The sequence below is a fragment of the Aquarana catesbeiana genome, linkage group LG05 (genome assembly GCF_042186555.1).
Source record: "Aquarana catesbeiana isolate 2022-GZ linkage group LG05, ASM4218655v1, whole genome shotgun sequence".
Lineage (NCBI taxonomy): Eukaryota > Metazoa > Chordata > Amphibia > Anura > Ranidae > Aquarana > Aquarana catesbeiana.
The window spans coordinates 499659602-499673146 of record NC_133328.1 but is presented as its reverse complement, the minus strand read 5'-3'; the positions used below and the strand labels follow the sequence as shown (position 1 = coordinate 499673146).

Below are 13545 nucleotides of genomic sequence, written 5' to 3'. Positions count from 1 at the left end.
GCTGCATCAACTGAGGAAATGATAAGAAATCATGTGTCATGGGACATAGAGAAGAGGCTAAGTTTTCCTGTGCCTTTTGCTGATATGAAACCAGTGATCTACCTGGACACGTTTCTGCCACGGGTGACTGAGCTGGCACTCTCTGCTGGTGACAGACAGACAAAGGTGCTGATAGCTTTATTTAAATTATTTGTTTCACTTATTTAACAAGTTAACTGATTAGCCTAGAACATTAATATCATTAAATTAAATAACTACTCAATTTTATATGGTAGGTACAACATTTGTTGTGGACAGAATTAATCTTTTTTTTATAGCAATCTATAGTTTTGTTATTAGTTTGCCAAGAACTTATAATGAAGTAGACACATTACTTGTAGAATAACATAAAGTCCCTTTTCAGTACATTTGACTCTTTATAAGTGTTCAAGCTGTTAGTATCGCTTTGAATATATTTGTTAACTTAAAGGAGCTCTGTTACAAACACCTTTTGTGTGCCAATTGTGATGGAAGCAGTCTTTATTTTTGTTCTGCATGCTATTTCCATAGCTGTGAACAGACTAAGGTTTACTCAAGAGCTATCATTTGAAGCAATGTTCTAATAGATGCTTCTGCCAGTTAGTGTATCAGGGCAAAAAAAAATGTGCAGTATATAATTTTAGTACATGCACATTTCCATTTATTTGATCCCTTTAAAGGTCCTGTAAGTAAAGAAAAATACCCATTTATTAGCTAGAAATGCACTCGGCTCCTGTATTCTTGTTGTGCACTGACAAAACACTGCACGTTTGTGGATGAAGTGTTGTCAGCCCTGACCAAGTTGTCTTTGGCTAAACTACTGAATCTCTCCCATTGTCTTAAACTCCATAAAATAGGAACTAATTGTTCTGTAGTCTAAGATAAGACCTGGGAGTGCTGATCATACTCCCTAAGATGACAAGGAAAGTATACACAGGAGCCAGGACAACTCTGCATTTCTTTATCGTACATCACGGGACACAGAGCAGCATAGTAATTACTTTGTGGGTTATAGGCCACCTTCAGGTGATGGACACTGGCACACCCAAGACAGGAAGTCCTCTCCCTATATAACCCCTCCCATACAGGGAGTACCTCAGTTTTTTCACCAGTGTCTAAGGTGTTGGTCACGGTTAAAGAAGTGCTATGAAGAGCTCTGCTGGAAGGATCCTTACTGGATCGAGCAAGCTATGCAACCGGATCCATTCAAAGTGCCATTGAGGCCAAAGTGCATGGTACCCGGGCTTCGGAGAAGAAAAAAGAGGTTTTGCCTGTAATGCTCCTCTTTTGAGGGCTGGACCCTGGGATCCAGCTCCTTGATCATATATGCTATACCAAAGGTTTGCTCTGGCAGGGTGCTGTACAGGTCCAAGGGAGAGGACCCCATATACAAAGGGGACCCAAGTCCTTGAAGGTCTGTCATGACAAAACTCGCTGTGATGAGTTAAGATTGGACTCCTTTTATCTACAGACTCCTGCAGCGAGGAATGGTAAGTCTGCATTTGTTTGCAGTTTCTCTTTTAAAAAATTAGAGATTTGACCGTCTGTTCTCCCGGTGGCCACTGGGAGTAGTGTGCTGTTCAATCATGCTATGTGCTCTTACTCATGCGGGCTGCTGTTTCTCCCCCAGCCACTAGAGGGCACATGGTTGCTTAAGTCTAGTCTATTTTTATATAGGCAGGAAGAGGAAGGACGGCCATGCCATGTGGTGACCGGTTCAGATAGGCCTTGGAGACAGAACGGCGGCCTGTGAGTGTGTGAGTATTTGCTTAGGGGAACTGGGTGCAGACAAGTCATGATTACATGCTACATATTTTCTGCCTATCCGAGCCTGTGCATCTGTAAGTAGATACACCCCTGAATGATTAGCAGTTCACTTTAAAAGTGTTATTAACTGCTTGTAGGCAGAAACAGCATAATATACGTGCTTGCAAATTTATTGCTTAGTTGCATGTTTTAAAGTGCATGTTTTAAAGTACATGTTTGAAAAAAACTCGAGCATGGGTGCATTTTAGGGAGTTGTATCTCTACTATAGTGCATATTTGCTTGGTATCCTGCAGGTCGAAGTATGGGACCAACTGCAGTTAAGCAGGTGCTTGCTTACAATCTAGCTAAAATGCACAGTTGCTGGAGCGCACAGTTGCTGAAACGCATGGTTGCTGAAGATAACTGTTTTTACCAGTTCACATGTTTGCATAAAAATACATGATCATGGGTGTACAAAATGCATGTTTGGACATGTTTGTGTAAAAACAAAAAAGAAAACATGTTTATTGTTGATCGCATAAAGACGCGTGATCACATAAAGTGACAGGATCACTTGGGCCCTTTTCACACTGGGGCGGCGTCGGCGGTAAAGCGGCGCTATTTTTAGCGTAGCTTTACTGTCAAATTTGCGGCGCTATTTGGCTGCTAGCGGGAGACTTTTACAACCCCGCTAGCAGCCGAGAAAAGGTTAAATCCACCGCAAAGCGCTGCTGCAGCAGCACTATGCTGGCGGTTTTGCCGCGCTGCCCCATTCATTTCAATGGGCAGGAGCGGTGGAGGAGTGGTATACACACCGCTCCAAAGATGCTGCTAGCACGACTTTTTTTAGCGTCCTGCCAGCGCACTGCTCCAGTGTGAAAGCCCTCAGGGATGCTTGATCGCACAAGGGTGCTTGATTGCACATGGGTGCTTGATCGCACAGATAGGCTTGAATGCACAAGGGTGCTTGGTCGCACAGAGAGGCTTGATCGCATAACGATGCTGGATCGCATAAGAATGCATGATGGCCTAAAGTTGCATGGTTGCATAATGAGGCATGTTAATACAGGTTTACGTAAATATACATGATTCCTCATGATCGCATAGGAATACATGTGTGCATAGATACATGTTGCGTAATGTTGCTTAACACGTTTCATAAACACATGATTGCTTTGCACAGATGCTTGTTCCATGGCACATGTGCTACATGAATGCGTGTGTACAGCGCACACTTTTCATATTTTGTCTAAAAGCATATTTGTATGAACTCATACTTCCATAAATGCACGCTTTCATGGAGGCATATTGCTTTAACACATGCTGCATACATTAAAGCTGTATACATATGTACTTGTTTTTTTCTGGAACTATTTACCTATGTGTTTATTTGCATAGGACTACAAAAGTGCCTGAGGGCAGAAGCCTACAAAACAGGGCCTCCTTATGAAGGGGCGCCCCCGCTCGCTTGGGTGGGGGGAAAGCTTCTGCAGTTCTCAGGGGCTTGGCAGGAAGAGATCCAGGACAGATGGGTCATCTCCACAATATCTCTAGGTTACAAACTAGAGTTTTTTGAGATTTCCCATCGCCTCGTTTTCTGAGGTCAAGCGTTCCCAAAGATCCAGGGAAAAGGAAATCTCTGTTTCTGGCACTAGACCGATTGATGTCTCAAGAGGTGATCATAGAAATTCCCATATAAGAGGAGGGGTTGGGGTTTTATTCAAATCTCTTCACGGTACCAAAACCAAATGGAGATGTCAGACCCATTCTAGATCTCAAATATATAAATCAATTCCTAAATATCCGCTCCTTTCGCATGGAGTAAATCCAGTCAGTAGTTTCCACCCTACAGGGAGGGGAATTTCTAGCGTCAATCGACATCAAGATGCATATCTGCATGTGCCTATTTTCTCCGCTCACCAGAAATTTCTGCGATTCGAAGTAGAGCGGCAGCATTTACAGTTTGTAGCCTTGCCCTTCGGTCTAGCTACTGCACCCTGGGAATTTACAAAGGTTCTGGCCAGACTAAGGGCTTAGGGTATAACAGTAATGGCATACCTGGATGACCTGCTGCTGGTAGACCGGTTGGTAGCCCGGTTGGACCAAAGCGTGGTCAGCACTGTCAACTGCCTGGAATACCTGGGTTGGAGTCTCAACCTAGGGAAAACATCCTTGCGACCAGTAAAGAGGCTGGAGTGCTTAGGTCTGATAATAGACACAGCCTAGAGGAAGGTGTTTTTGCCCCAGGTAAAGATCAGTGCCATAAGGGAACTGGTCCAGGTAGTCAAGACCAAGAAAAATCCCTCCATTTGCCTTTGCATGAGGTTGTTAGGGAAGATGGTGGCTTCATTCGAAGCTATTCCCTATGTTCCGTATGCAAAATATGTGAAAAACTAACGCCTATATCTCACAATGCTCTGCGCCTGGGACTGCCCATGAAATCAAATGTAGTAAAAAGAAAAGCAGCTACTTAAATGAAAAACATATATGCATAAGCAAAAAAAGGTGTAAATCAATGGTGCCAAGTCTCTGATTCCTTATTTGCAGCAGCGCTATGTGCCCGATGTTAAGACACATATAAATAAGACAAAAAATGGTAAAGAAGATGTGCAGGACAGTTTAAAAGAATTCCAGTCTGTGCATATGAAGAGTTTCTTGTCACCAGGAAAAAACACCGCGTGAGGGGGTGTCCCCCAGTGAGTTTGCACTCACCACAATTCCAGAAAATACAGGCCTTTGTACTGTTGTTATTTAATAACCATCCATCTTCTATCACCAACCACCAGATGTCGCTAGCATTCTCGATTAATAGTATACCATAAGGGGAAAAAACAAACTCATATAGCGTAATATTGCTAATGATAAGTTTATTGACATATAATGTTCCCTCCCCCCTTAAAAACTGCGTACCAAAAATAAAACAATAGTAAAGCAGAAAGAGCGTTTGTAAAGTGCACTGTGCCTTAGTCTACGTCTCCCGGGAGGAGTTACCAGAGCGCTCGCTGTGTGCGGCTGGTTTCACTTGCTTCCTGGTTCCTTCCGGTGCGTGGAACGCACACGTCACTTCCGGTGGATTACGACCCTGACGCGTTTCGTCACTTCCGGACGTCATCTGAGGGCGTCCTCAGATGACGTCCGGAAGTGACGAAACGCGTCAGGGCCGGGAGACGTAGACTAAGGCACAGTGCACTTTACAAACGCTCTTTCTGCTTTACTATTGTTTTATTTTTGGTACGCAGTTTTTAAGGGGGGAGGGAACATTATATGTCAATAAACTTATCATTAGCAATATTACGCTATATGAGTTTGTTTTTTCCCCTTATGGTATACTATTAATCGAGAATGCTAGCGACATCTGGTGGTTGGTGATAGAAGATGGATGGTTATTAAATAACAACAGTACAAAGGCCTGTATTTTCTGGAATTGTGGTGAGTGCAAACTCACTGGGGGACACCCCCTCACGCGGTGTTGTTTTTTCCTGGTGACAAGAAACTCTTCATATGCACAGACTGGAATTCTTTTAAACTGTCCTGCACATCTTCTTTACCATTTTTTGTCTTATTTATATGTGTCTTAACATCGGGCACATAGCGCTGCTGCAAATAAGGAATCAGAGACTTGGCACCATTGATTTACACCTTTTTTTGCTTATGCATATTCCCTATGTTCAGTTTCATTCGAGACTGTTGCAAAACAGTATCCTATCTGCTTGGAACAAAGAGGTCCAAGCTCTTGATTTCCCAATGTGTCTGACGCCAAAGGTGCGCCAGAGCCTCAGTTGGTGGTTGATGACCAAAAATCTGCAAAAGGAGAAATCCTTCATACCAGTTACCTGGAAGGTGGTAACAGATGCCAGCCTTTCGGGTTGGGGAGCAGTCCTGGAAGAGGCGACTGTCCAAGAGAAGTGGTCCAGAACTGAGAAGGCCTTGCCCATCAACATCCTAGAGATTCGGGCAGCACGCTTGGCTCTGAGGGCCTGGACGTTCAGGTTGCGGGTTTGTCCTATCAGGATCCAATCCGACAATGCCACAGCGGTGGCCTATATCAATCACCAAGGGGGCACCAGGAGTCACACAGCCCAGAGGGAGGTGAACCATATCCTGGCTTGGGCAGAGAAGCATGTACCTTGCCTATCGGCAGTCTTCATTCCAGGAATATAGAATTGGCAGGTGGACTTCTTGAGTCACCAACAGTTGTTCCCGGGGGAATGGTCTCTTCACCCCGAAATCTTCCTGGCTATATGCCAAAGATGGGGGACCCCAGACGTACATCTATTGGCATCCAGGTTCAACAAATAATTGGACAACTTTGTGTCAAGGACAAGGGATCCACTCGCTTATGGGACAGATGCGTTGGTAACCCCTTGGGATCAGTTTTCACTGATTTATGCATTCCCTCCTGTTAAGCTGCTACCAAGGCTTCTTTGCAGGATCAAGGAGGAAGGGAAGCAGGTGGTTCTTGTAGCCCCGGCACAGCCCAAAAGATCCTGATATGCAGAGATTGTAAAGATGGTGGTAGGGGACCCATGGACCCTTCCACCAGTCTTCCATCCTACCTTACAAACTCTAAATTTAACGGCTTGGCTATTGAAACCCACATTCTAAAGAATCGGGGGCTTTCAGGGTCAGTGGGTATCTACCCTGGTTAATGTGAGGAAACCAACTTCCAGAGTCATATATTATAGAGTCTGGAGGGCATATGTTTCTGTGTGTGAATCCAAGGGTTGGCATCCTCGGAAGTATGTCACAGGTAGAATTCTTGCCTTTCTGCAGTTAGGGGTAGAAATGAAGCTGGCCTTGAGTACTATCAAGGGTCAGGTCTCTGCCTTACCGGTATTGTTTCAAAGACCACTTGCTTCGCATTATTTGGTCCAGGTTTTTATGCAAGGGGTAACGAGGCTTAATCCGCCAGTTTAGTCACCCTTGTGCCCTTGGGACTTGAATTTAGTTTTGTCTGTATTGCAAAAACAGCCTTTTAAGCCGATACGGTATATTCCCTTGGTCCTTTTGACATGGAAAATGTTTTTTTCTGGTTGCTATATCCTCTGCAGGAAGGGTATCAGAGTTGGCTGCTCTTTCTTGTAAAGAGCCATATTTAATTACTCACAAAGACAAGGTGGTGTTGCGTCCTCATCCAATCTTTCTGCCTGAAGTGGTGTCAGGTTTTCATCTGAACCAGGATGTTGTTCTATCTTCGTTTTTTCCAGAACCTCGTTCTGCAGAAGAGAAGTCACTACATTCCCTTGATGGTAGTTAGTGCAGTTAAGGTCTATTTGAAGGCGACTGCTCAGATTAGAAAAACTGATGTTTTGTTTGTACTGCCAGAGGGTCCCTGGAAGGGACAGGCAGCATTGAAATGTATTTCTAAATGGATTTGGCAAGTTCTTATTCAGGCTTATGGTTTAAAAAAGGAGGGTTCCACCTTTTCAAGTCAGAGCACACACTACCAGAGCAGTTAGTGCCTCATGGGCAGTGCATCACCAAGCCTCCATGGCTCAAATCTGCAAGGCCGCAATTTGGTCTTCAGTCCATACATTCACTAGATTCTATCAGGTGGATGTAAAAAGGCATGAGGATATTGCCTTTGGGCGCAGTGTGCTGCAAGCAGCAGTATAGGTCCTCAATGGCGTCCTGCTTTATTTTTTTTCTCCCTCCCCTCAGCATTCCTTTGGGACATCCCATATAGTAAGTACTATGCTGCTCTGTGTTCCGTGATGTTACGATAAAGAAAATAGGATTTTTACAACGGCTTACCTGTAAAATCCTTTTCTTGGAGTACATCACGGGACACAGAAGTCCCTCCCTCTTTTTAAGATATATGTATATTGCTTTGCTACAAAAACTGAGGTACTCCCAGTATGGGAGGGGTTATATAGGGAGGGGACTTCCTGTCTTGGGTGTCCCAGTGTCCATCACCTGAAGGTGGCCTATAACCCACATAGTAATTACTATACTGCTCTGTGTCCCGTGATGTACTCCAAGAAAAGAATTGTACAGGTAAGCTGTTATAAAAATCCTATTTTCTTATGTGATCTACAGGTATTTTTTCACTTTTCAAAAAGATAAGAACTTCAGCAAACTGTCTCTGAACAAACTATTTTTGCTATGTTCTCTTGTAAACTGACTGAAGCATCTGCCGTCATTATCACCATCTGAGCAATCTCAGTGTTCTAGGAAAAGGAGTGTGATATATATCCCTATACTGTACCTGTAAGGTCATTAGAAATTACTTTAGTAAATTAAACTTTTATTTCCGGAAATGCCTCTACATTTCTAGCTCTGCGCAGCTTCAGCTTTAGAAAAACATTGAGCCAGTCATACAGTGAGGTTATGTATGCAGTAACCGAGCATCCTCAGTTTTTAATATTGAAAGGAATAAAAAAAAATTTGGCAATATTGGCACCTACAGTTTTAAACGCAAAAGGATATTTATTACTTTTAACTCACAAAATAGCATGTGGAGAAATTATCTATGCTTTGTTTTCTTTAAAGAAAGTGGAGTTACCTTTTTAAGGTATAATAATTCCAATTGTTTTGTTCCTTCTAGGTTGCCGCCTGTGAACTTTTGCATAGCATGGTTACTTTTATGTTGGGAAAAGCATCTCAAATACCTGATTCAAATGAAGGGCCTCCCCCAATGTACAGACTGTACAAGCGCACATTTCCTGTACTTCTCCGTCTGGCATGTGATGTTGATCAGGTATACAGGACAGAACTGAATGCTTCTACCCCTAAAATATTTCACAATGTCTCTAAAGCCAGCATTTCTCATTTTGTAATAAAAGAGTTCTGTTTCAGAGCCATAAAATAGACCATATATAGACCATTAATTAGCTCTAGTATTTTTTTATATATGTGTTGTATTTTGAAATTATGTATTTTTGAGTCTTTAGAATGTGGTAAGAATTGCAAAAGGCTTAAATTGTATAGGGAGAAAACCTTATACTTTACGTTTGAATATCGTGGGAAAGAGTTAGGCCCTCTATCAAGTTATTATGGGTTGGAATTCACATTAAAGCGATTCACCCCTCTATTTGCACTGGTGACCATTGTCACTGAGAGAAAGTGATAGCAAATTGAAAAGTTTAGAGTTGTCTTTATAACAAGAGGTAAGGTGAAATGTTCCAATGGGGGCACCTATTTTGGGGACAGCTGTCTAAGCGGGGAACACACTTTGGGAGGTTTCCTGATGTGGAAGTGAAAGAAATTTTGCTAATGGTACACAGACAGCAAAAAAATATCTGTCAGGGGTTTTAAGCCTTCCCTACTCCATCTAAACCTAAAAAAAGTTTTGGCTTCATACAGTGCCTTGAAAAAGTATTCATCCCCCTTGAAATTTTCCACATTTTGTCATGTTACACCCAAAAATGTAAATGTATTTTATGTGATAGACCAACATAAAGTGACACAATTGTGAGGTGGAAGGAAAATGATAAATGATTTTCAATTTTTTTTACAAATAAATATCTTAAAAAATGGGGCAAGCATTTGTATTCAGCCCCCTTTACTCTGATACCCCTAATTAAAAGCTAGTGGAACCAATTGCCTTCAGAAGTTACCTGCATAGTAAATAGAGTCCACCTGTGTGTAATTTAATCTTGGTATAAATACAGCTGTTCTGTAAAGCCCTTAGATGTTTGTTAGAGAACCTTGGTGAACAAATGGCATCATGATAAAGTTGTGGAGAAGTTTAAAAGCCGGGTTAGGTAATAAAAAAAATCCCAAGCTTTGAACACTGTTCAATCCATCATCTGAAAATGGAAAGATTATGGCACAACTGCAAACCTACCAAGACATGGCCATCCACCTAAACTGACAGGCCGGGCAATGGAGCATTAATCAGAGAAGCAGCCAAGAGGCCCATGGTAACTCTGGAGGAGCTTCAGAGATCCACTGCTTAGGTGGGTGAAGCTGCAGTGATCCACAGCTCAGGTGGCAGAATCTGTCCACAGGACATCTATTAGTCGTGCACTCCACAAATCTGACCTTTATGGAAGAGTGGCAAGAAGAAAGCCATTGTTGAAAGAAAGCCATAAGAAGTCCCATTTGCAGTTTGCGAGAAGCCATATGGGGGACACAGAAAACATATGGAAGAAGGTGCTCTGGTCAGCTGAAACTAAAACGGAACTTTCTTTATCGTACATCACGGGACACAGAGCACCATAATAATGACTATGTGGGTTATACGCTTACCTTTAGGTGATTGGACACTGACAGCCAATAGTAAGACGGTTCCTCCCATATAACCCCTCCTATACCGGAAGTACCTCAGTTTTTTCGCCAGTGTCTTGAAGGTGATGGTCATGGCTGTTGAAGCTCTTCAAAATTCTTTAAAGATGTCCCAGTGAGGACGTTCTAATCGGATCCGTTCGGATGGCATAACAAAGGCTAAAGTGGATGGTACCCGAGCCTCGGTTCAAGAACGAGGTTTTGCTTGTAATGTGTCCTATAATCACTTCAAAAACAAGATTGATACAATCCGTGATGAAATCTCTATTCTACAGGTATCTCCCCCAGCTAAGACCCCATGTCAACAGATACAACTGACACTCCCCCTATTCAAATCTACTACTACAGATGAAGTTGCTAAACTCCTTTCTATCGCCCACCTAACCACCTGTACCCTGGACCCTATTCCCTCTCAAATGCTACGGTCACCCTCTGACCCCATCCTACACTCTCTAACCCACATCTTCAAACTCTCCCTCACCTCTGGCATCTTCCCCGATGCTCTAAAACATGCACTGGTCACCCCCATACTCAAAAAGCCGTCCTTGGACCCTACCAATCTTAACAACCTACGCCCAATCTCCTTGCTCCCCTTTTCCTCTAAACTCCTTGAACGCCTGGTTTACAACCAACTGAGTGACCACCTCATTAAAAACAACCTTCTTGATCCCCTTCAATCTGGATTTCGCCCTCAACACTCCACAGAAACTACTCTTTTAAAACTCACAAATGACCTACTAACTGCAAAAACCAATGGACACTATTCTGTACTCCTACTTCTGGATCTTTCAGCTGCCTTTGACACGGTTGACCACCCCCTCCTCCTCAAAAAACTTTACTCCCTCAGTCTCCATGACTGCGCTCTTCAGTGGCTCTCATCCTACCTATCCCAACGCACCTTCAGTGTCACTTACAATTCTACTTCCTCCACTCCTCTTCCCTTCTCTGTCGGGGTCCCCCAAGGTTCTGTTCTTGGAGCTCTTTTATTTTCAATCTACACCTCTTCCCTGGGTCAGCTGATAGCCTCTCACGGTTTTCAATATAATTTCTATGCTGATGACACACAAATCTATCTCTCCACCCCTCAACTCACTCCATCAGTCTCCTCACGCATCACTAACTTACTAACTGACATATCTGTATGGATGTCACACCACTTCCTCAAACTCAACTTGTCCAAAACCGAGCTTATAATATTTCCTCCCCCACGTTCCTCTTCCCCCGACTTCTCTGTCAAGAGCAATGGCAAAACCATCCACCCGTCCCCACATGTCAGGGTACTAGGTGTTATCCTGGATTCTGAACTCTCCTTTCAGCCCCACATCCAATCACTTTCCAAAGCTTGCCGCCTCAACCTCCGCAACATCTCTAAACTACGTCCCTTTCTAACCAATGAAACCACAAAGCTCCTGATTCACTCCCTGGTTATCTCTCGCCTTGACTACTGCAACTCACTCCTCATTGGCTTACCTTTAAACAGACTATCCCCCCTTCAGTCCATCATGAATGCTGCTGCCAGACTCATCCACCTTACAAACCGCTCAGTGTCTGCTACCCCTCTCTGCCAATCCCTCCATTGGCTACCACTCGCCCAACGAATTAAATTCAAAATACTAACAATAAGTTACAAAGCCATCCACAACTCTCCCCCCAGCTACATCACTAACCTAGTCTCAAAATACCAACCTAATCGCCATCTCCGTTCCTCCCAAGACCTCCTACTCTCGAGCTCCCTCATCACCTCCTCCCATATCCGCCTCCAGGACTTCTCCCGAGCCTCGCCCATCCTCTGGAATTCCCTACCCCAATCTGTCAGACTGTCTCCAACTTTATCCACTTTTAGGCGATCCCTGAAAACTTTCCTCTTCAGAGAAGCCTATCCTTACTCCATCTAACAACTGCACTATTTTCTCCATTAGCTCATCCCCCACAGCTATTACCCTTTTGTATCACTTGACCCTCCCTCCTAGATTGTAAGCTCTAATGAGCAGGGCCCTCTGATTCCTCCTGTATTGAATTGTATTGTACTTGTACTGTCTGCCCTAATGTTGTAAAGCGCTGCGTAAACTGTCGGCGCTATATAAATCCTGTATTATAATAATAATAATAATAATATAGGCGCTGGAACCTTGTTGAGTTGGTATTCCTGGTCAAACTTGCCCAAGGTAAACCAGAAAGGGTGCTTTACAAATGAGGAAAAAGAGTACTCCCCACAACTATCACCAGCCTTCAACCTGTCACAACTGTGTCCAAGACCTGCAGACTCACGTGCCCAATATCGCTCTGTGCTGTCCACGCGCACGCCAGGTGCTCTATCTTTATAAAGGCTTAGCCTGAGAGTGAGCGCGCTCCCACGTGATCAGCGGCATGTCCACAGCCCGGCGCATGCGCCGTTCTGGCGCACGTGGCGCATCCGTGATGCGCACACACACACACCGACGGCGCGCACACCAGGGGCGCACACACACATGCCGGCGGCGCGCATGCGCACACTCTTTTGGACCCCAAGAAATGGGGGACCCGGTCCTTGAAGGTCCTCAGAGGCGCTACCCGCCGTGATTGGGGAAGATTGGGCCTGGTAAAACAGGCCCTGCTACTTGGGACGGTGAGTACTCCCTTTGGGGGAATTTTTTATATATATATTTCCCTCTGAAAGAACCTGCTGGTAAACCTTAAACTTGTGTCTGGGATTACAGATGGCCGGTATGGCACGCATTTGTGCGTCAGAACGGTGCATGCGCCGGGCTGTGGACATGCCGCTGATCACGTGGCTAAGCCTTTATAAGGATAGAGCACCTGGCGTGCGCGTGGACAGCACAGAGCGATATTGGGCACGTGAGTCTGCAGGTCTTGGACACAGTTGTGACAGGTTGAAGGCTGGTGATAGTTGTGGGGAGTACTCTTTTTCCTCGTTTGTAAGCAATGTCTTCCGGAAAACGGGGTATAGGGAACAAGGCAAGCACAGGGGCAAGAGTACCTCCTTTAAAAACAGGAGACCTAAATTTAACCTGCCCAGTGGATAATGCCCAGGTATTTAAGGATCCGGCTGATAAAAAGCTAGAGTCCTTATTAAAAGCCTCGTTTTTGGTGGCTGGTGCAGCAGTTCAGCCAGCAGTTGCAGCGATTGGGATTTGCCAATCCCTAAAGGATCGTTTTAAAAGGTTGGTAAAGAACCTACCTTGCCAGGAGGAATCTGCCAAGGAATTGTCGGAGATTCCTCATGCTTTGTTTTGCAGTGGACGCATTGAAGGACTCAATCCAGCAGATGTCTCATTTTGCGTTACTGTCAATCCATATGCGCAGAGTCTTGTGGCTAAAGAACTGGTCTGCTGAGACGCCATGCAAAAGGCTACTTGCAGCGTTTCCATTTCATGGAGAACGCTTGTTTGGCGAGGATCTGGATAAATATATCCAAAAGATCTCTGGAGGAAAGAGTGCCCTACTCCCTGTTAAAAAGAAGGGGAAGCAACCCTCTTATAAAATTCCCAATGCTCCAGGACCTAGTACTTCTTCCCCTAAGCGGTATCGACGGCCTCAGTCGTCTGGGTTTA

At 44.2% G+C, this 13545-nt stretch overlaps 1 protein-coding gene across 2 annotated transcripts in view; it reads left to right on the top strand.

The window, feature by feature from the left end:
- Positions 1 to 13545, top strand: part of PRKDC (protein kinase, DNA-activated, catalytic subunit) — a 712087-nt gene that overhangs the window by 184367 nt on the left and 514175 nt on the right. For both annotated transcript variants that reach the window (XR_012244521.1, XM_073631567.1), the window contains exons 24-25: positions 2 to 165; positions 8313 to 8465. Coding sequence is in view for 1 of the 2 variants with exons in the window: in XM_073631567.1 (XP_073487668.1) it covers positions 2 to 165; positions 8313 to 8465 (317 nt within the window). In the remaining variant the exon portion in view is untranslated. The remainder of the gene's footprint in view (position 1; positions 166 to 8312; positions 8466 to 13545) is intronic.